General features: G+C 36.5%; 1 protein-coding gene across 14 annotated transcripts in view; it reads right to left on the bottom strand.

The window, feature by feature from the left end:
* The window catches only part of THOC2 (THO complex 2), a 117,924-nt gene that overhangs the window by 42,840 nt on the left and 50,686 nt on the right, over positions 1-24,398 (bottom strand). For 10 of the 14 annotated variants that reach the window (XM_045994889.1, XM_045994883.1, XM_045994879.1 and 7 more), the window contains exons 9-16: positions 17,288-17,380; positions 14,299-14,454; positions 13,543-13,715; positions 12,086-12,281; positions 10,908-10,931; positions 1,177-1,218; positions 616-746; positions 416-517 (exon numbers count right to left, since the gene is read on the bottom strand). In XM_045994889.1, the coding sequence (XP_045850845.1) occupies positions 416-517; positions 616-746; positions 1,177-1,218; positions 10,908-10,931; positions 12,086-12,281; positions 13,543-13,715; positions 14,299-14,454; positions 17,288-17,380 (917 nt within the window). The remainder of the gene's footprint in view (positions 1-415; positions 518-615; positions 747-1,176; positions 1,219-10,907; positions 10,932-12,085; positions 12,282-13,542; positions 13,716-14,298; positions 14,455-17,287; positions 17,381-24,398) is intronic. The other 4 variants (XM_045994891.1, XM_045994890.1, XM_045994885.1 and 1 more) reach the window with 1 other exon arrangement.

Below are 24,398 nucleotides of genomic sequence, written 5' to 3' on the forward strand. Positions count from 1 at the left end.
CTGAGCCACCAGGGCACCCCAGGAAAAATCTTTATTATGATAACTTTTGGCATAAGAAATTTCAGAACTTTGACCACATTTTATAAGCCATTAATTGTATTATGCAAATTGGACAAAGGCCATAGTAGGCTGTCTTTTAAAAACAGACTCACCCTATAATATGATGCATTAAAGATTATTAAATTTTACAGCTATGCAAACATGACAACTACAAAAACTAACTTGGCAGTCAAAATGAGCTAAAAGGCACAAAAATTGATAGTCATTCTATCTGCAGTATATAATCGGCTATACCATTAAGCAAATACTCTTGGGCTTTCTCAGAACTGAGGCTCAGACATAAGTTAGCTGGAAGAAAGGAAATTAATCCAGATATACTTTAGGTTAGTATGAAGAAAAGTAAATTAAAACTTACTTCATGATATACTTGGCTCTGTCTATTGTTTGGGCTTTAACTTTTACTAATAGTGGGTGACTGTTATAAGTTTCATTCTTCCATTGGCCATACAGACGATATCTTAAAAAATGATGAGATGAAGAATTAGGAAAAGTTAAATACTTAGAGGTTAATGCACAACAATAGTAGTTAAAAATACAAAAATATTATGTATTTACCTATGCTGATATGGAAATGTTTTAAACATTCCCCACAGTTCCTCAGACATACAAGCATTGCAGTCCATCAAAGAAAGAGATGGAAGAAGTACCTGGTCAGTAATGCTAAGTAAACAGCTAAGGATAACTTCCTAAGAAGAAGGGAGGAAAAATTATTTTAGTAAAAGGTCCACATTAACCCCCCCCCCCCAAAATAAGTCTATGTCAGCCTTGGAAAAACTGCCATTCCCTGATCTCATACCACACCTCATCTAATTTCCCACACTATCACTGCCCTTTTCACAATGGATATTTGTGCTTCTCCATCTAAGGGAGCAATGAGGTGAGGTAAGGAAAGGGGTAGCAAGAGAATAAGGGACTCATATTATCCCTCTTCCTTTCTCAACATGGTAATCCTCAAAAATGGGAGTTATCAATCTTAAAAGATATGTCAAAAACTATACTAAGCATGTGGAGTACAAAATATTCACACGGTGATTAAAGCTTGTTCACAGTAAAATTTACAGTATGCTGTACAAAGACAAATCAGATACAATACATTGGATTTTTCTAGTCTCTTACCGTTTTCTCTTTATCTTCTTGCTTGCTTCCATCAGACTGAAACTAAAATTAAAAAAAACTATAAATAAAATGCAAAAAGGTTAAGATTATGATGTCACAATTTAACATCTAATTTGAAAAAAATTAACTTGCACATGGTTGTGAATTTTTTCCTTACTTTCTAAATAAGTGTAGATTTTAAATATAACCAGTATTACTAATTAACATTTTTAAATTTCACCTATATTTCTAACTTCCAAATCATTTGCAATATTCATGAATTTTAAATGTCAATTTTATAAGCCAATTCTTTTCTCAACCTCATTAACACAAACCAAGCATCTTAAAAATTGACCTAAGTATTTATTATAAGATTGTATCCAGCACAATTTAGTTATGATGCATTTGTATTTTTCCATCCAAAAGTTCTGATTTTCTGCTACGGATTTAGTAAAATCTAAGACTAAAGCAATAACACAAAAGATTAAACTATGTTTTAATTCACCATTACTTAAACTCTCAATGAGAAGCCCAAAATATTAGTAACATTACTGACAAAGACCAAACCACTGCCTAAGTTGGCCTGAATGAAAAAACTTGGGTCATTTCCTATCAGTGATTTGCAGATGGACCGCTGAAGTACCATGTTTGATGCTGATGCTGTCCATTCATTCAAAATGAAACAGTAGTACTTGTATGTACACACAGGCAAGTGGAGAGTTAGAGGAGCGTGCAAAGGCCAAAAGGACAATTGAAGCACTGATAGCCAAGGACAATCTAGATTTCTGGGAAGAATTTAACTCAATACCAAGTGACAAAGGGGAAAAATGCTAACATGCAGCTAACAAGCTTATTACCTTCTTGGCAGAGATGGGTATTTTGTGCACGTATGTTTTCATACTTGGTAATTTAATGGATACTACTAAAGAGAAATCTAACTTCTGTGCAACATTTCCACATAAGACTAGTTCTGGGACTGCCATGTCATCTTGATGGGGGGAAAAACACATAATCCCCCCCCCCACTTTTTTTAATCAGCAAGTTAAAAAGATATGGTTCCCTTTCACAGAAACAGCTATTAAGTCAACATATATCCTGGTCAGCAAGTAAAGGTCAGGTTATGAAGGAATGGCCTGGCAGAAAACAAAGTAGATAGCTGCTTTGGTTTGGTTTGGGGCAGGGGGGTAATTCTGGTGGCATATTAGGAAGAACTAGATTTACAGTATATTCTGTCAGGGATAAGGACAGTTAAGCCACTCCTTTTCTAGTATATTATCATTCTAATGAAGCTAACCATAGTTTTCTACATAGAAATAAAACATTTTCTTACCTACTAAACTGTCTTAATTCCTTTACTAAATACTTATTTACGTTTGTAATGTCTATATGTCAGTTAGATACATTCCAATCCCTTGATGCTTTTTCTTTTAGTTTAATTTGCTTTTTAATTTAGAGTAAATATAAAACTCTCCATTCCCATAGTACAACACAAAAATTTTATTGAATGGCCAGTCCAGGAAGAAAGGGAGGAAGAAAAGAGGGGGAGAAACAAAATATACCCATTTCATTCATTCATTTACTATGTGCCAGACACTCGGGATTCAAAGATGAACAGAACAGAGCTCCTATCTTTGAGGAAGTGACAAAGACAGTTCCCATCTTTGAGGATCTCTTGAAGCGTAGTTTACACGTACCAATGTACAATGAGGAACTGAATTTTTATGTCTGAATAAAATCAAGCATAATTATGCCTAGACAGACCATCAACTGAAAATAGCCCCATGCAGGTTCCATTCTTGCCCTATAGTGAGGGAGGAGATGACAAGGCTGCATAAAAGAACTGGGCAGAAAAAGAATGTAGGCCCACCAAGGGGGGGTTTCTGGAGAGTCAAGAAATAAAGCTTGGTAAAAAGTTGTATAATTTAACTAGATAAATTACTTTATCACTGATGTCCTACTTTTAGTATCTCCAATCATGAATATTTGAAATGCTACTTTATACTTTATTTCAGAAAAGAAAAAAAAGAAAAATAGATATGTGACTAGATTTGAACCTGAAGCTAGATCTAAGTACACTGTGGCACTATTTTCACCTTCCTTATTTTTCTCCTTCTTGTTAACTGCCATTTATGGAGTACTCACTATGTGCCATACAGTAGACTAAGAATTTCCCATTTAGGTCTTAAAACTTTAAGGAAATCTTTTTGCTAGAAAGGATCCAACTAAGACCCATCAAAATAACTTAGAAATAGGAAAATATAACCTACAGGTTAAAAGTTACAAGGTCATGAGTTTACTGAGCCTGAAGAAGAGATAAATGAATTGCCTTTCAATGTTTTGGTTCAAAGCTTTGTTTTTATCTTTTAATCAGGAACTCTTAAAATTATATAAAACAGAATCAGTAATATTGATACTACATCATTTCTGAAAACAGAGATACTAAATGGAAAAGTACTATCTTCCAACACATTTCATTCTTAATCAGTACAAATCTGTAGCAAAGAATTAATAATATGGTCACCAGTACACAGGATGACCATATGTACTGGTTCTTGCTTTTTATCCCAGTGTATGTAATAGCACAACCTTTCCATCTTGAGTATCCTGGTTTAGACAATAAAGCACATGGTATCCCTTCCCTACCACATGAGTATCATGCAAATTGCAGTAAATGGACTTGTGGGAGTAGTTTAAACATTAAAATATAGCAAACAGAACAAAACACTGAATAGCTACACTTGGTTTCATAAAATTCACCACCCAAAAGTAATTACTTTGGTTAAAAAACTGATTATGATATGAAACTGTGCTGTTTTACACAAGCATAGCTCTAACAAGCAGTGTGTAAAAATGGGTATTTTGGGTGCACTTAATGAATGTGAATATGTGATTTACTTAAATGAATTCTCTTCATAAATGGAGTTCATAACAGAAGTCTGCTGTAAAACAAAAAAATTGCCCTGTAAATCTATCTTTAGGGAAAATTAAAGTTTTCATATGGAATTCATTTAAAGGGATATGGCCTTGTGTTTTACTTTACATTCCCCCAAAAGCAGACCCTATTCAAGTGCAGACATAATTTGGGAAGCAACCCTAGGTACCACTAGTAGGAATTATTCCTGCGAGTTAACTGGAGCTTAATCCCACTGGGGACTCTGAGGGTCCCAGAAGAAATACAACTCAGGATTATCCCATCTCAAAGCATGGTAGTTACACACTAACACCAATCAGTTCACTGGTTGAGAGCTGGGGAGAGGGGGGCAAGGTGAATTAGTTCTCTAGCAATTCCAGGATACCAATTCCTATACTACCTATGTGGGCTTCCAGGGCCAAAAAAGCCCTCAAAGAGAGATGCAGGTGCCAATAGTTGAAAATTGGGCTGGCACGCACCAAAATGATAAAGACCTAGTGTAGAGCCAAAAGAATACAGATGGAATCTAATAGCATCTGCTATGCCCTGCATGGACAAATGGCCAAACCTCTAAGAGTTGAATCTTTCACAAATATTTTTCATTTTTACAACCTGAATTTTTTTTTACTGAAACTGAACATTGAGGTTCAACTTCAGAAAACCATCTTTGAGAGGAGGCACAAGGATCAAATCAACTGCTTACAGTGTGTATCTGGTGCACACTAAAAATCTGACTTTTCTTGCACAAAATATACTTCTTAAAATTATACCGTTTGTACACAGAGTCTACATTTGCCTATTAACAGACTTAGTATCTGCCTATCTTATATGTTCTTATATTTCTCTTAAGTAAAATGCGTAGTTAATGGTAAAAATTAAGAACCTATTTTTAATTTTATTACCTTAACCATGATTCTACATCTTGATTAGAATTGTCATATATGACATCTTGAGCTAAGATGACCTTAGTTCAAATACAGGTGACAATACAAGTACAAATATAAACATCCCAACAGTTCTTCCCTGCTCAGACTCATTAAATAGCAAGAATGTTATAGATTAAATCTGGTCTCCAACTTTGGAGTTCATTTGCTTTGTATAAGACTTAAAATAGCAAAAGTACATACAGGAGCTTAGTAAACGATGCCAATGAGAGCTGCATCTGTCTCTTGAACAGTAAGAATTATAATGCAAGGTTCTAATTCTCCTAAAAATATTCTTACAAAATTTTTGTCTACTTAAAATTGGAACCTGGTGGCATGTCTATAGCTACCCCTCACTAGTCCACTCACAAAGCCCCAGCAATAAAAATTTGATAAAAAATTTGTTGTTACTAATTTATAACATAAATTTCCACAATGAAAGGGGGGAACATCTGATTACCACCACAATGTAAAGAAGTCGAAGACATTCCTATATAAAAATCAAATCTTCTCTGATGGGTAAATGAAGCTGCTACTTTAAAGTAGTATCTATTATTTAAAGACAGAGATAGATTAAAGTATATTAATACTTTATAACAAATCATCAAAGCCAGTGCAGTGACAACTAACAAAAGTGGTAACTTACTATGTTATGAAGAATTCATGACAACTTTAACTCTCTGAAGTTGAATGCCTAGTTAATGTTAGTATCTAATTAATGTTTAGACAAATCTTATTTGATTCTCACTGCAACTCCAGGAACTACATAAGACAAATATTATTACCACTCATCTCTGGCATAGAAAAGTCACATTACTAACATGTAGCTAGCAGCTCATCCTGATGAAACCAGTCAACCTAACAATCAGTATGTAATGCCTTAAGTTACTTTGTTTGGGGATAGCCTTAAATAAAGACTCTTTGTGGGCAAGCTAGGTTCTAAAGTCAGTGCATACAATGAAAATTACATATACTCACAATTACCCTTAAAAGTCCCTTAAAGTATCTATAAAGTACACAGATACATTATCTTTCATTTAAGTCCACTAAAAGACTGTTCTCCCCCTGTACTATTAGAAGAAATCACTGTTAATCACTTGAACATGAGATGGGAAAATGAATTCATGTGAACATGAAATGCAGTAACTGGCTTGCATTTAGGGGCCATGTCACATGAACACCCATTACTTTAAAAACTAGATTCACACGGAATATGGTGAGAGACCTGAGAAACTGAATCAAATGGAGAGAAAAAAAAAAATCCTCCCATTTCGCCCTTACTCCTAGGCATATACACTTGAGTATTTGGATGGAACAAGCCTGGCCACATTCACACAAATTAAGCACAAGTATGGTATAATTCCCCTGTACTTGTCCCTTTGTCCAGAAGGAATGTTAACTTTGAGCTCTAATCTACACAACCAGAGTAGATCTTCAATTTTGAAAAGAAAAACAAAAGAAAAACAGTAAATATCAAGCCAAAATTCTAAAGTAACTGGTTCAAAAAGTAGAGCTTTGGAATCAGTGGGCTAAGGCAGATTCTGTCCCTAGCAACCCTGATTTTTGTTATGAAAAATTTCAAGTTTATGTAAAAGCTGAATGGGTGGATACTGCACTATCAATAAACACCTCTTATACCTACTTTGCAGATTCAACAATTAACATTTTGCCCTGTTGACTGACTAAAAAATAGCAGGCATGACATTTTACCTCAAAATAATTCAGTATGCATCTAAAAAGGACATTCTTCCACATTACCACAATATCATTATAGCAGCTAGCTATTCCAATTATCATCCAATGTCCAATCTAAGGAATATTCTGACCCTCTGACTCTAGGTTTTTCAAGCTTCATCTATGAATCAATTTAAAGCACTCTGGCTTTTACCAAAGATCAATAAAAAAAGAGCCATATAAACAGCCTGGCCAGACAAATGAATTAAGATAATAGAGTGAAACAGAATTTCTTTCCCCTATCCCTAATGCAATGAACAAGGTATGCCTTGTTGTTTTAATGCTCCAAATTCACCACCAACCAAGCAAAAAGGAAACTATGCTATTAACTTCAAGGGGATGGGAGACACACACACACACACACACACACACACACACACACACACACACACGATTCTGGTACTACACACAGTGTGGTATGGCTCCTGCCCTTAACCCAATCCCAGAAGTAGTACAGACCAAGGAAGGTAAGTCAACAAATCCTTTAGGCAGTAAGAAAGACCTGCAAGGTAAGTGAGTAGACTGAGGAAAAACTCTTGTGAATAGGAGCCCAGCAGGACTCTGGCAAAGGAAGAACCAGCTGCTAAAGCCTGCTGTCATTCAAAAGAACTGTGCTGGGGCGCCTAGGTGGCGCAGTGGGTTAAAGCCTCTGCCTTCGGCTCAGGTCATGATCCCAGGGTCCTGGGATACAGTCCCGCGTCAGGCTCTCTGCTCAGCAGGGAGCCTGCTTCCCCTCTCTCTCTGCCTGTCTCTCTGCCTACTTGTGATCTCTGTCTGTCAAATAAATAAATAAAATCTTTAAAAAAAAAAAAGAACTGTGCTTAGATGGCTGAGGGAGTCAAAGCCTAAGGGAGCTGGCATACCCACATGGCTGGGCACGCCTAGTACAGGACAGGTAACAGTATCTCAGAAGAGAAAGAGAGATACACGAAATGAGGGCTATACTCAGCCTCACTGAGCTCTTTCACTCCCCATGATAGACTACAGAGAAGACTGAAAGAAGAACTCAATACTCAGACTGTAGCTTGGGGGCTTAAGGCTGGTCATAAATAAGGTAGGAAACGTAAGAGGATTCACTCTCACTATATCAGAAAGAAGTCGTAAACAGGGCTACATATTAAGATGAAAAGAAATGCTGTGGCTACAATAGAAACATAAATAGCATGCCTCAACCCTGCCAAAAAACATATAAAAGGTAAATGAACTCAGTATGGATGAAAGTAGAACACAAGGACAGAGGCAGATTCTCCACAAGTATCTACATATAGTCATAGAAAAAAGTCTTAAGGATGATCCTGATAAAACAAGAAAAGCTTGATGAGATACACAGACTGAGATGAAAACAGATTGTTGAGATAAACAAAATAACAAAATACCACTAACAGATTTAATTTAAAATAGCAAGGAATTTGAAGAATTGCAAAATTTAGATAACCTATCATTTCTTCCACTTCAGACACACTACATTTGTATAGGCGGGAAAGCATGATGATTTTGAGCTTGGCCTCTAAATCCAGGTTGCCTGGATTGACATCTCAGCCCTGCCCTGTATTAACAGTGTGACCTGGGACAATTTACGTAACCTAAAGCATAAAGGATATGATAAAGATTCAATGAGCTGATTCACATGAAGTACTCAGAATAGGACCTGGCCCAGAGTAAAGAGCTCAATATTAACTGTCACTATCACAAAAAACTTAATCCATTAACATCAGCCAGATGCAAAAAAGCACCAAGGAATTCATCTTCAGGTGTGTAGGTGCTGTCAAAACCATTTAAGTATGTCAGATGAGCATGTTAAAGCTATGCTCTATAATTCAAGAAAATTAAAGATAGTAAAATCTGTCCATTCATATAGAAATATTCTTTAGAGCTACCCCCTCTTTTAAGGCTGAAATAAAGACCAAAATTGGTTAATATACTAGAACAACAGTTCTCAAAGTTTGGTCTTTGAATAAGTAGCATCAGCATCACTTGGTAACTTGTTAGAAATGCAAACTCTCTGCAAACTCTCTTCAGTGGGTTCCACACCAGACCTACTGAAATCAGAAATTCTGAGGACAGGACCCAACAATGTGTTTTAAGACGAGCTCCAGGTGAGTCTAATGTATGCTGAAGTTTGAAGATCACTGTACCAGATGGTCCTATGTTATGTACCTCAAATTTAAGAAACACACAGATAAATGATTACAAATAACTGTAGGCTAGAAGAGTATTCTGTTAAGTGAAGCTGGTATAACTATATAACCAATATTTTCAAAATATGCATAAATTATATATACAAGCAACCCCAAGCTTATAAATGAGTTGTTAAAGTCATTTAATTATATTATTTGGAACTAAGGTCAAATTCCTCCGTTAGAAACAATCTTATATAACCTAGTTAAATTCCTTGCTAAGCAACAAAAGCCTTGTAAACCTATAAACACAGGACAAATGATCTGTTACAGTGAAATATTTTCATGGGTAAAAAATGAACCAAAATTCTAACTCCAATCGTTGGAAAGATTCACTTTTCCTACCACAACCTTAGCAATGAGAGAAGACAGATTTCTTCCCATACTGTGATCAAAATAAACATTTTCCTCTTCCTTTCTGCCCTTCTACCTCTGTAAAAATAGAGACTGGAGTTAGGGGCAGGCACCAGGCACAACTGTGATAGAACAGAGGTACAGGAAAGCTGCGATGGAGATGGCAGAGGGGAGGGGTGACCACTTTAGCACCTGCGCATCTTGGTAACAATACTATGTTTGTGCATATGTTCATGCATATGTCTATGTATAGGACTTCCACAAGTTGGATGCTTGGTCTCCTGCTTACAGGTTTATAACACCTGCAGCCAAAGAAAGAATTTCAGAACAAGATATGAACATTAAGATGTTCAGTTAAAAAGAACAGCATTAGTGGGTGAAGGTAAGATGAGAAAGAGGCTATATACATTGTCAAAAAAGTATCTTCCCACAAGGTATATATTAGCAACAAAGGAAAAAAAATAATTGTACCCTAGAGAAACCTGGTAGCGCATTACCTTAACCAAGTGATCAATGTTAACATCACCAGTAATGGGACAGATTGACTTCATATGCTTCCCAATATGAGGCACTGGAAAAGACAACCCTTTTGTTCTTTGAACAGGCACTAGTAACATGACTCATCCCTGGGGATTATTTTAATCCCCAGAATTAAAATAATGAAACATCATTATACTTCCTTTTTATATATATTATATAATAAATGATTTGTATAGTGATAAACTACTCAGATTTGTTTAATAATATAGTATCAATTTATTGATTTTGATAATTATAGTGATTTTTTCAAAAGATTTTATTTGAGAGAGTGAGAAAGAGAGCACGGGCAGAGGGGAAAAGCTGAGGGAGAAGCAGACTCCCTGCTGAGCCCGATGTGGGACTCAATCCCAGGACTCTGGGATCATGATCTGGGCCAAAGGCAGATGCTTAACTGACTAAGCCACCAAGGCACCCAGCAGATTTCTTTAGAGTACCTTTACACAATGTAAATTTGTGAGTATTTGAAAAAAAAACAGGTAAGTATCAAAAATCAAATCAAGTATTTCAGGTGTCAAGGGATTAATGTACAACAGCTGATAAATTTTCTGTACAGTTAACTGTTGTCAAAAATTGAAATTAGATGCAATCGCCAAACACTGGAGAAAACTGTATTTGTACTTATAACAATTTGCAGATTCTTTTGGTAGCCTTGTTTTATAATGGACAATGATGTACTCTTCTCTGTTTCAAGACCTTGGGTTAGGCAAAGATCTCTTAGAACACAAAGAGAAAACCATAAAAGTACTGCTAAATTGGAATTAATCAAAATTTAAAATTTTGCTTTTTAAAAGACAACATAATAAAAAGGCAAATCAGAGAAATAATAACAAAAGACAACCCAATTAAAATGGGTAGAGATTTGAATAGACATTTCGATAGATGATGATTACAAATGGCAAATAAGAACATGAAAGACGCTAAACATCACTGATCAGGGAAACATAAATTAAAAGCACAATAGGTAACACTACACACCCACTAGAATGATTAAAATTTAAGAGTGACAATAACAAGTGCTGATGTGGATGTGGAACAACTGGAAGTCATATACAGGGATGCAAAATGGTACACACATGTTGGAACAGTTTGGCAAAAAGTTAAACATACACTTACCCATATGGCCCAGCAATCCCATTCCTGGGGAAACAAAAACATATGCCCCCCCCCCAAAAAAAGACTTGTACAGGAATATTCATCACAGCTTTATTTATAATAGCCCCCAACTAGAAACAACCCCAATGCCCATCAACTGGAGAAAGCATAAACTCTGGTATGTCTATCTAATATTGCTCAGCAATAAAGGAACTACTAACACGTGCCAACAACTTGGATGATTCTCAAAAGCATTACGTGAAAGAAACCAGAGAAAAAAAAAGAGTACATTCTATAAAATTCCATTTATATGAAGTTCTAGAAAAAGCAAGACTATAGTGACAAAAAGCCTATCAGTAGTTGCCAGGAACCAGCAACGAAGGGACAGAATTAAAGGCAAAGGGGCAAGAGGGAACTTTCTGGGGTGATGAAAATATTCTCTATCATGGTTGTGGTGGTGGACACACAACTTTGTCAAAACTCATCAAATTGTACACTTCAAATTGGTGAAGTTTACTGTATCTAAACTGCAACTCAAAGCCGATTTTAAAATTTCGTAATAGCCTAAATGGCTACCGTTAAGGTATTAACTAGAAGGGAGTACAAGGGGAACTCTGCAGTAGTGTTCTAATTTTTTTTATCAGGGAGGGGGATACATGGGTGTTTAGTTTGGAAAAAGTCACTGAAGTGTACAATTATGATTTGTGTTACTGTCTGTACATTTCATTTCAATAAAAACTTTACTAGAAAAGAATGTATCCTCAACAGTCTGACTTCATACAAATAATCACAATGATTCAAAATTATAGCCAAGAAAATAACAGAGTAGAAGTAAGGGGGAAAGAAAGCTAAGTTGACCACTGAAATTATAAAGGGATTCAAAAAGCAATCACTTGTCCAAAGTACATTTTCTTTTGCAGGGGACTTGACTAATATTCTACCTAAATTTGAGAGATAGAGAGAGAGTGTGTGTGCGTGTGTGTGTGGCACACGCATATAAGTGGTTAGGACACAGTGGACTTTTCCCAAATCTTATTCAATGTAACCTTTTCTTAAATTTAAGTTCACTTTTCATTTCTTTTTTTTTTTTTGTAGTTCACTTTTCGTTTCTAGAGATACGCATAAGACAAATATACACAGGACATTTTCATTCTAAAATTTAGTTTTCTGCTTAGAAGGAAAAAAAAAATCTTACTAACCTCTTTCATAAATGATTTGCCTATGCGCACCACTTTTGCAAATAAAATGGGATCATGTGAAAGGTGAGGACCAAGGTAACAGAACATATTAAAGACATCTCTCCTCAAATCTTCAAAGCTCTCTGCTTGTTTTGGTGCCCTCTTATTTTGTAAAGCATTAACAGGTGAACCTTTAGCACCTTTAGGAACGCCAACTCTATAAAAAGAAGCAAAATTTATATGTATACTATATAATACCCCATTTTAAATTAACACAGTCATATTAATCAGTAAGTAAAGCTTTTCTTGTTCAAATCTGATTTCTATATTTCATTTGTGCCTAACTTTATTAATTAATACCAGGTAATTTAGCTGGTTGAAAAAGACAAAAACAATACTTATTTGGAAAAAGAAATCAGAGCTCAGAGAATGTTTCAAATTAACTGCATAAGGAAATCAGAGAAACACAAATTTCAAGTAACATTTAACATACATCATATGAATTTGGTTTTAGTTAAACTTGGCCAGTATCAGGAATTTGGATATGGGAATGGGGAACAAGGGATGGACCTCAGAGACACTGGAAGATGAAACAGATAAACATGGATATAACAACAGTGATTCAAGTCAATAAAACACTTCTCAATCTGGGTTCCACTAACTAGACTGAGTATGAGGTAGGTGGTGGTAGGGAAGGTGAGCAGCATAATGAAAGAGGGTGTCACACTAAAAAGGACAGCATGCCCAGAGTTCTCACCTGCTGAGCAGGTGTCCCGCTGTGGAGTCACAGGGGTCACTCTTTGAGAAGAAGCCTTCATGGTCCATAGCCCAGGTGGCACTAAAGGCAGCAGCCAGCAGCTATGCACGAGTCACAAGGCTGGGGCTTTTGAGGCAGGCTCTGATCTGTGGGGCTGAAGCCAGAGCTGCTGCCAATATTGCTCCTAAGTATCCTGCAAGTAGGCTGAGGGCTAGAGGACTGGTCGACACAGTAACTAGGGATGATGAGAAAGGCTGCACTAGCAATTTCCAGAACAGCAGCCTATATGCCAGAAGAGATAAGGCAAGCAGAGAGGCAATGTCCTCACTTAGAGCCACTCAACCCGGGACAGAGGAAACTTACACTAAGTAAAAACCTGAGGAATTCTCTGCCCCCCCCCCCACCAAGAGAGGAGGAAAAGTCAAAAACAGAAGAATGGAGTTTTCACTCTCAATGGAGTAAACCCAACCTAGATGTCTAACCTATAGTTTTTAGACTACACTGCAGCACACCTTCTGCATCACCTGGTCTACACGTTAGGAGACAAGTCACTGATTCATATGTGTAATACTGATACACTCTATGAACAGTTCTTAGCATCTAATAAAACATACTAAAATGTTTGCTTGGTTGAAGAAGACAAGATAAATATGTAGATTTTTTTTTTTGTAGTCCTAAGCTATTTCTACCTCAACGATTAGAAAAGCATACTGTAACATACCTTCGGTAGAGAGGCTCAATAGTTATGTGAATGAGCTTGCAAATAGCAAGGGCTATTAGCTTATGTGAAGCTGCATAGTATGGAGGCATCTGATCCATAATGTTCTGTGCATGCTGCCAATCACCAATCTTTAACAAGGCTTCCAACAAACCAAGTTTTTGGTTGTCAGGCGGCTAAAAATGAACAATTACAGCAAAGATACTCAGAATATAGACACCAATAAATCTTAGTATTTTTTCATTTTAAAAAAATTGAGCTCAACAACCACAATAATATATGTTAACAGCTGCCACTCATGGGAAATGCATATTTCCCTGAAAGTACAATCAAGTTTTTTAGCTACTGAAAAAAACAATAGGATATGCTCTTTCATTTAGCAGACACAGCATGACAGTTCATAGACTTGGAATTAAATTAAGTTCTATTTAATGTTTTACTGTGCCATAGGGAACTAGAATTCATTCATCTTTGAGAATCCCCTTAGGACTTGAGAGACATTAACACACAAAGCACAAATATATTTTACTTAGGATACATTCTGAAATTTATTTAAGAAAAAAAATGGCAGCCTCTTTTGGGAAGGTGCCAATCAGATTAAAAACAAAACCACCTTAGCAAATCAGTATTCCAAAAACCAGATTTCACCACCATCAAAATTAATGTTATTTTCCCATAAGTTGATTAACTATTACAAGTTAAATTTCATAATTCTAAATCCAGAAGACAATGTTAATTTTACAAAAAGGAACCATATACCTTCTCTACTTTCTCCTCTTCTTTTTCCTTTTCTTTCTCTCGCTCATCAATTTTTTCAGAAGACAATACAACCATCGTAAGTTTTCTAACAATTTGCTTAGCTTCTACAATTTCTCGTTTGTGTTCATCCATAATGCAATTATCAGCTGGAAGAAGCTAAAAATGGTTCATTAAAGTTTCATAAAACAGCTAATACTAGTTGTACATATAAAAAGCAAACACTATCTATTCTGAATTGATGAAGTTTTAAATAAGGTCTAGCCTACTAATGACCATGATCGGCCTTCAAAATAAGTTTCTCTCCATTATTTTCTTATAATCTAACAGGGTTAAGTATCTGAATTTTGTACGCCTTTTAAAATCAGATAGCAGTTCAAAGTTCCACATCTTTCTGCTAGAGGGCCTACATTAATACAATACTACAACAGTGGTGCTTACCATTGAATTTATTAGTTTACTCAAAATATATAACTTTCATTAAAAGTATCACAGATTTCCCCTTTAAAAATCAAACTGCAAATTAAATAAAGTACAGCATATGGATCCAATTTGGGAGACATGAGCTACTGAATTACATGAAGGGGTTAAATTTAATTCCTCTAGATTAAAAATCTCAAGTAGAAAAATCATGAGCAACTTGACATCTCACTTTTCATTTTCTAATACCTATCTAATACCTATCTGATGACTTATGTCACAAACTAGTTTCTAGCTTATTATAAAAGAGAAAGTCGTATGTGTAGAGTCAACCCTCCATTATTAAAAAGGAGTAAATATCCCCAGTACAGCCATCTTGTATGAATAGAAGGTTAATGTAGATATTTCATAAATAAAAAACACAGACACAAAGAAAAATATAGCAACAAACCATTATAGTTCCTGCTAGGCACTATGGTGGGCTATAAAAGAAGTGTTCATGCCCCCAGAAATACATAATCTACTTCAATAACTAAGTCCAATGTAAAGTAAATAATCACTAAACAATAAAAGGAAACAGTGAAATATTAAACTATATACTGTAGACTTCATCCCATTAGTCCAAAATTGGAGGCAGGAGAAAAGTCACTATCGACTGATGGCAAGGAGGTAAGCAAGACTTTTTCTCATTCTTTCTACTGTCCACTAGCCATCAAACCCATTTTTATTACTTTACTTATATACCTGCCAAAGGTACATCTTTTACCTAGATTAATGCAACTGCCTCTAAAAACCTCCCATTATGATGACTAATAAGTTTCTTATTAGTAGTAGTAGTAGTAGTAATCTCTTCAACCAACGTGGGGCTCAAACTGACATCCCAGAGATCAAAAGGCACACACTCCACCAACTGAGCCAGCCTGACACCCCTGTAAGTTTCTTTTACAGTTCCTCTCAATTATAGTTTTGTGTATTTTGAGAATATGTAATTAAATGCATATGAAGTTACAAATGTTTTATCTTCCTAGTGAACACAACTTTATTTATTATGATGTGACTATCATTTTCTGCCCAAAAAGCCCATTTTGTCTAACAATAATAATTTCCCTGGCATATTTTTCCCACCATTTACTTTCAGCCTTCCTTTGTCCTTAGGTTTTAGAAGTCTCGTGTGAAAAATAAGCAATAAACTGGGTTTTAATCCCATCTGAAAATCTTTGACAACTTAACAGAAACACCTAGGCCACTTGAATTTATTGAAACTCAAACATTTCAGTAATAATCTATCACCATCTATCATCTTTCCACTTGTCCTACCAGTCTATCCTTGCCTATAAACTCATACCTGCCTTTGAATTCCCCTTTTTCTGACCAAGTTTCCATGTTCTCAGTTTGTAATATCACTTTTCAACTTTAAATTTTGAATGGCTCTCTAGTCCAAACAAGAAAAAATTGAAACGCCTTACTATGGCACTTAAGGCCCTGCAAAGTTTAGCCCCAATCTACTTCTCCATTTTCATTGCCACTACCCTAAGCTCCAACCACTATGAGCTTCCTTCCCCTAAGGTAGTAATGAAGCCCCTTCAACCTTCCTGCCTTTATACTCAGTTAATTCTACCTACAAAACTTCCCACCTTTAGAGCCAGGCCATTACCATCTCATCTACCAACATCTCAGTTCAACATCACTAGTTTGAAAAAGCCTTCCAAAATCCGCCCCCCAGATAGACATAGTCACTCTCTATTCTGAGCCCTCGTTGCACTTTGTGAATACCTCCAATATAGCAGTTACTACATAATGAAAAATGTTTTCTTCATTGGAACTATGACTGCTTCCAAGGTAGAGAGTAAGTTTTATTCAACTCTGTAACCATAGTACATGAGAGACAAGAAGTCAGAAAGTGATTTTTAAATACAGTGAAGATGATGTTGGCTTTGGACAGGTTTAAGTTCATAGATACCCTAATGTGCAACCAAATATAATGGGAATTTCTATACTACAAACCTAGTTTTTTCAAACTGACAGGCTAAACTGTAGCTAAACTGGAAGTCATCAATCACAATCACATACACACTCTTCCAAATCCTGGATCCAGCAATAAAAGCACAATACTGGTCATTTACTACCCAGTAAAAACATAAGAAAATCCATTAAAAATATACAGAGTTCTCATTCATCTTGAATGCCTAAAATTAACATTTTGGGGAGAAGGAAAAAGTATCTAGGTAATCCCATATTTCTGATAATTTGCATGTAACAGAGAAGTCCAAAATCAGACTGGTTAGAACTTGGCCTCTCTCCCCATGAGATATACCTTGCTGACAATTAAGAACTTTAACTTCATATCCAACCTCAAACTCTGTAAGAGTGACAGAGGGTATTTCATTTCCATAGTTTGTCAAAGAAATAAATTCACTCACTTCATAATGTAAACACAAAGCAATAATGCATTAGCGCTTCAAAAATCATAACTTGAGAGACTGACCAACCTTGAAGTGCTATTTGGCTGCCTATTCCTCTTCCCACCCCTGGGATGGACAGCCAAATATTCTTAGCGGCCCACTTGACTTACATGTACATAAAGATCATCTAAATCAATAAGATTAAACTGTAGAAGTACTGCAGCAACTCTGTATAAAGAAGAAGGAGTCTCTCCATTCGGTTCCTTGAAAAACAAAAAAAAAAGTTTCTATTTAGTGCATAAAGTAAAACTAAAATCATAAACTTTACCTACCAACAATCAAGAACAATTTCATCAAATAACTAGATCAACAATAAGCTTCTTTGCTCTTTATGATCATACATGACATCTGAACTAAGGACAAAGATAATTAAGTCAACATCCCTTTTGACACTGGAACATTTTCTGATGAACACAAATAAAGTACAAATTACAGTACATGCTAATATTTCAATAAAATCTGAAAATCAAATAGAATAAGTGAGATTTTATACTGCATAATACTTAGTTTTGGGTTTTGTTTGTATGTGTATTTTCTTAACTTGCTTTTTCAAGTAGTTCTCAGTGTAGATGCAAACAACAATGACAAATTTGGAAGTGCTGAACTATCTGTGTCTACTTTATAGTTTTCTCCTTATTCTTTTACTTCTTAGATTTTGTACTAAATATATCTGCTTATCAACTGATTTCCCCCTTCAAAACAGGTGTCTATACATATTACATCTGGATAAATCAACATCTTAAAATACAGAATGGCCAATTCCAGTGGACCCTTCACAGAAACAGAAGGATCTTTGAATGCTATCAAGAAGACTTCCCCTAATTTTTAAACTGCTTGGGGTCAGCTGAATGGAAGACTAAAGTCACGACAACTGGCAATTACTAAATGGCCAAATGCAAATAAAAAGCAAACAGTGGCAATACATTATGTTCTGCTTCTACTCAACACTGGAAAGATCTTTATAAGGTTCCCCACAATTGTGATAGGTGTTATAGATGTAACACACGAAGCTAACCAAACTAATGGATATCCTATAAAGAAGGCATTGTTCACTGTATTTTTTAAGATAAGTAAGTCTTCCACTTCACAATAGTTTAAATAGCTATTCAGTATCAAAACATTTTCCCATAAAAATAAATGGTGGTCAGGGTCTCAGAGCAAACCCACAAAAGCTTACTATCTGACTTGAATCCACCAGGCACACTCTTATTATTCCCATTATCTCCATTTCAATGGGTTTACCACAAGAAGCCCCTGACTCCCAGGCCAAACATCAACTCCCATACTCTTCATACTGCTCTGCAAAATCCCCGTTCTGTCCTAACACACCTTTCTGCACTCTTGAAAAAATTCCATGGAATCCTCTGGAATTCATAAACCATCCTCAGCAAAACCCTTTATATACCCTGAACTTCTCCTCTAACTGTTCCCTTCATTTTCTTGCTCAAACAGAGGACTCCCTAGGAACACCACTCTCACTGTAACCCAGTCAACTGGTGGCTCTTTTGCCCACACCCCTCACACTACTAGGCCTGAGGGTGGAGTACGAGTCATCTTTGCTTTTTATAGTTGTTTTCAGATTATTGTCCCACCACCCGCCCCTAATGCCCACCCAGCTTTTAATTTCCAGTCACTCCCTATCCCTCACTATTGCTAGGATCTAGTTTCACTCCATTGTGGTCAAAGAAGATATTTTGTAGGATTTCAATGTTTTAAATTTTTTGAGACGTTTTGTGGTCTAAGAGTCTATCCTGGAGAATGTCCCATTGCACACTTGAGAAGAATATGTAATCTGTTGCTAGCTAGATACTGTTCTATGTATGTCTGTTAAGTCTAACTGGTTTATAGGCTTTTCAAGGCATCTATTTCATTTTGTCTAGTTGTTCTAACCATTAATGAGAGTCGGGTATGGAAATGTCCAAAAATTATTGCAGAACTATTTCCCCTTGCAATCCTGTTAGTGTGCTTCATATAGTTTGAGGCTCTGTTTGGTGCAAACGTGTTTATAATGGTCTTGTCTTCATGGGTTGACCCTTTTATCAATATATAATGTCCTTTTCTGTCTCTTGAAAAATTTTTGTCTTAGAGTCTATTTTGTCTGATTTTAGAAGAGCCGCCCTAGCTCTCTTGTGGATACTATCTGCTTAGGATTTTCCACTTTGAACATATTTCTATATTTGGATCTAAAAGTAAGTTTCTTATAGGTAACATATAGTTGAATCATGTTTTATATATTCTGCCAGACCACCTTTTGATTACAAATTTTAATCCATTTAAAGTAATACCTGACAAGGAAGGGCTTCTGCCGCTTTTTGTTTTCTATAGGTCTTATATATATTTTTTTGTTCCTCATTTCTTCCATTACTGCCTTCTTTTGTGGGTTTTTTTTTCCCCCTGTAGTGTAGCCTTTTGGTTCCCTTCTTTCCTTTTCTGTTTTTTAGTTATTTTCCTAGTGGTTACCCTGAGTATTGCAAGTGATCTTTTTTTTTTTTTTTTTTTTTTTTAAGATTTTCTTTCTTTCTTCTTTCTTTGTCAGAGAGAGCGAGCACACAAGCAGGCAGAGTGGCAGGCAGAGGTGGAGAGAGAAGCAGGCTCCCCGCCGAGCAAGGAGCCCGATGTGGGACTCGATCCCAGGACCCGGGGACCATGACCCAAGCCAAAGGAGCAGCTCAACCAACTGAGCCATCCAGGTGTCCCGCAAGTGGTATTTTAAACATAATAATCTAGTTTGAACCAACACCAATTCAACTTCAATAGTATACAAAAACTCTTGACCTATACACCTCAATCCCTCCACCTTTTATATTTACATTGTTTACCAATTAGATTTATAATTAGTTTTATTAGTCTTTTAAATCATGTAAGAGAAAAGGAGGAGGTACAAACCCCCCAAAATACAGTATTATTGGCTTTTATATTTACCTATACAGTTACCTTTACCAGTGTTCTTTATTTCTTCATATGGCTTCAAGTTATTATCTAGTGTCCTTTTATTTCAGCCTGAAAGACTTTCTTTAGCATTTCTTGTAAGGCAAGTCTACCAGCAATGAATTCCCCCAACTTTGGTTTATCTTGAAACGTCATGAATTCCCATTTTTGAAGGATAGTTTTGCTGGATACAGATTCTTTACTGACAGTTTTATTCCTTCCGCAGTTTATATATGCCATCCCACTGCCTTCTGAAGTGAAATCACCTGTTAATCTTATTGAGGATCTTTTATATGCAATGGGTCACATCTGTTTTGCTGCTTTCAGAATTTTCCTTGTCTTTTGTTTTCAACAATCTGAGTATAATATTCTTGGTGTGACTCTCTTTGAGCTTATCCACTGTTTATGGAGCTGTTTAGATTCGTATCTTTCGTCAAATCTGCAAATTTTTCTAACCTTTTTTTTTTTTGAAAAAGGTTTTTTCAACCTTTTTTTCTAACATACTTCTGTTCCTTTCTCTCTCCTCTGTTTCTAGGAGTCCAATGTACATATTGGTATTGGATAGTGTCCTATAGTCTCTCAGACTTTGTCATTTTTCTTCATTTGTTTCTCTTTCTGCTCCTCATACTGGATAACCTCAATGGCTCATCATATTGGCTGATCGTTTCTTCAGCCTTCTCAAATCTACTGGTGTAACCCTCTAGTGAATTTTTCATTTCAGTTATCATACTTTTTGACTTCAGAATGTTTGGTTCCTTTTTTTTTTTTTATAACTTCTATTCTTTTTTTGATATTCTGCCCGGTCTCCTTTAGCTCTTTGCCCATGGTTTCTTATACAGATCATAAACATATTTAGAACTGGTGATTTAAATTATATACTAAGTCCATCACCTGGACTTGCTCAGGGATAGTTTCTATTTTTTTTCTTGTGAATGAGTCATAATTTGTTTCATTACATACCTCACTATCCCTTGGTGAAAACTGGGTATTTTGAATATTATGTGGCACTCTGAAAATCAAACTCGGCCCCATCTGGGGGGGTTGTTGATGCTTATTGTGAGTTATCATTGTTTGCTTGTTTAGTGACATTTTGTAAAGTCTATATTATTGTCATGTTGGCCACTGAAATCTGTGTTCTGTCACCATAGTGGTTAGCTAATGTTTTGAGTTTTCTTGAAGGCCTGAAGCCAAAAAAAAAAAGAAGAAAAAAGGAAAAAAAAAAACACTCTCCCAGTGTTTGCATACTAGGCATGCCTCAACACTTGGCCAGGTCATTCACAATTCCATCTTGGTCTTCACTTCCTGCTTGTGCAGAGCCTGAAGGCCAGCCAGAGGAAAAAGCCTAAGATCTTCTCAGTCCTTTCCTAAGTATCCAGTTCTGGGCATAAGCAGGCCTTTTGTTCCAATTCCCTGGTACATGTTATTCCCCTGTATTAACTCATTATCCATCTTCTTTCTTCCCAGGCTTTCAGTCTTTCTATTGTTCGTCTAACCATTATCTCTTGCTCTAGGCTGCTAAAGCCAGTAGTTGTGCCTTTAAATCCTTTTGGCAAAAGCCACCCCAGCTCTGGAGATGCTCCTAGTAAGGCAAAACAAAAACAGGCCCTTGCACAAGTCCTTAAGGGAACAGCCAGAGAGGCTGCAACCCACAATTCTTTATGTCCTCTGGCATTAGCAAATCTACACTAGGAGTGCAGGTTTCTATCTTCATAGCCATCATCGATCTGGACATAAGGGATAGTAGGCAGGCAATTTATAACATCACAGTGCTCTCTTCCCCAAAGCAGCAGCTTCTTTCTTCACCCAGCCTTTCCTTGATTGTTTTAAGTTTTTTACTAAATTCCAGAGTTCTGTAAAAGTTGACTGACAGTTTTTTGCCAGTTCATTAGTTGCTTTTATGGAGGGACAGTGCTCTGGAGTTCCCTACTCTGCCATTTTCAGTCATGTCCTACTGTTGCCATTTATGGACTCCTGGGTCACTGCCCATCATTTAGTAATGATCTTATAGCTTCTGATTCACTGTCACTCTGTCCAACTCTATTCCTTTCTTAATTTTTGGAGATATTTCATATATTTCATGCTGGCCTCTTGGCTCCTGGAATTCATCTCTTCCAAAGATCTTCTCCTCTACCCCATCTCAGCCATTCACTCCATTTCCTAAACTTTAATATTACCAATACCTACAACCCCTCCAAAATGTTTATTTCATGTATCTACCCTCACAGAGATCCTTAATCCTGCTGGACAATCATACTCTTTCTCTCATTCATTCTCCTACTCTCCTACATAACTATTTCCTACCTTCTTTCCTAACCTCTCCTAACCTCCAATACCTCCTCTCTCAGCTGATGACCTTATTTGTTATTTCGGCAAGGAAAGTGGAGCAATCAACAAAATTTCTACAAACTCTCATTCTCACATCCATCCATCTACCAACAGCCGTACCTACATTTGCTGCTACCTTTTCAATTATTATTCTAGATGAACTCTCTATAATCCCATTTAAAGTCATTCCATCCACTTAAGCCATAAACTCCATCCTCTCTATCCAAGAACATTACTCCAATAACTCTCTCCTCTCTCCCATACATCACCAGTTTTGTGCCTTTCTACTCAATCATTCCCATGAACATATAAATGTGTTCTCTCTTCCATCTTCAAAAAATAATCTCTCTTGAGCTCACGTCCCCTGGCAGCTACCTTTGTGTCTCTTTGTAACAACTGCTTTAGAGTTGTCTACTCTATCTCCAGTTTACTCTCCCCGTTCTCTTAAAACCACCCCAACTTTACAAAAATGGCTAGTTTTGCCCTCCCTGGTGATAAATCCAATGACCAAATATTAGTCCTCATCTTAAATGACCTATAAGAGGCATTTAACAAAGTTCATCATTCCTTCTTCCATTTAGCTTCCAAGATGCTACATCTTCTTTATTGTCCTCTTACCTTATGCATTACTTCTGTATCTCCTTTGCTGATTCCTCCTCTTCTCCAGGCCTTTAACATTGAAATGCCAAGGCTCAGCCCCTGGTTCTTTTCTCTTGTCTCTCTAGACTCAACTCTTGGTGATTTCATTTAGTATCACAACTTTAAATATCGTCTACATGCTTCTGACATCTACATTTCTATTTCTAACCCAGTCCTTTCTCCTGAATACCAGATCTATACATCCAGTTATTTACTCAACATCTCACTTGGATATCTAAGACATCTCAAACTTAAAATATGCAAAACTGGAATTCCTGACTGCTACCCACAGTACACCAAACGCATTCCACTTGAAATTTACTCCATCTCATTTGATAATAACACCATCCTTTTTTGCTGCTCAGTACCAAAAAAAGGGTTAGAAATAGCCCCAACTCTACTCTCTCACATTCTGTATCTAATCAGTCAATGAATACGATTGGCTCCACCTTCAAAATATATTCAGAAGCTCATCGACTTCTACTGCTACATTAACCATATTGATTCTTTGATAACCTAAGTCAAAATACACACACACACAATGCCTTCCGTCTCTCTTTTCTCTTTTTCTCTCATACACACAAACTACTCATGTCACCATTACAGGCAGCTACTTAAGTCTGATCCAAAAACATTGGTCTCCTTGTTGTTTTCCAACACATCAGGCATGCTCACACCTTAAGGCCTTTGCGTAGGCTGTTCTCTTTGCCTCGGGCCTCTTCCCCAGATATCCGCAGAGTTTAAACCTCACATCATCATTTCATTGCTTAAATTTATCTTTTCAATGAGGTATACACTCACTATTCCAGGTAAAATTGCAACCTACTTCTCTAGCACTCCCATTCTTCCTTACCCTGCTCTACATTTTTTTTTTTTTGCCCCATCTCACTGATCACCTTCTAATATACTATATAATTTACCTCAAATATAAGCATCACAATGGCAAGAATTTCTATTTGTTTACAGATGTAGCCCCAGCATCCAGAACATTACCTGGCACATAAGAAGTACTTGATCAATACTTTTTTTCTTCGGATTTTTTTTTAAGTAATCTCTAGACCCAAAGCAGGGCTCAAACTCACAACCTGAGATCAAGAGCCTCATGCTCCACCAACCCAGCCAGCCAGGTACCCTACTGATCAGTATTTTTTTTCCCCAAAAGCAGGCTCCATGCCCAGCATGGCGCACAGTGCAGGGCTTGTACTCATGACCCTGAGATCAAGATCTGAGCTGAGATCAAGAGTTGGATGCTTAACTGACTGATCCACCCAGGTGCCCCTGCTTAATATCTCTTAAGTGAGTGAATTTAAGTTATAATAATGCCTAGCC

Source organism: Meles meles, chromosome X (genome assembly GCF_922984935.1).
Source record: "Meles meles chromosome X, mMelMel3.1 paternal haplotype, whole genome shotgun sequence".
NCBI lineage: Eukaryota > Metazoa > Chordata > Mammalia > Carnivora > Mustelidae > Meles > Meles meles.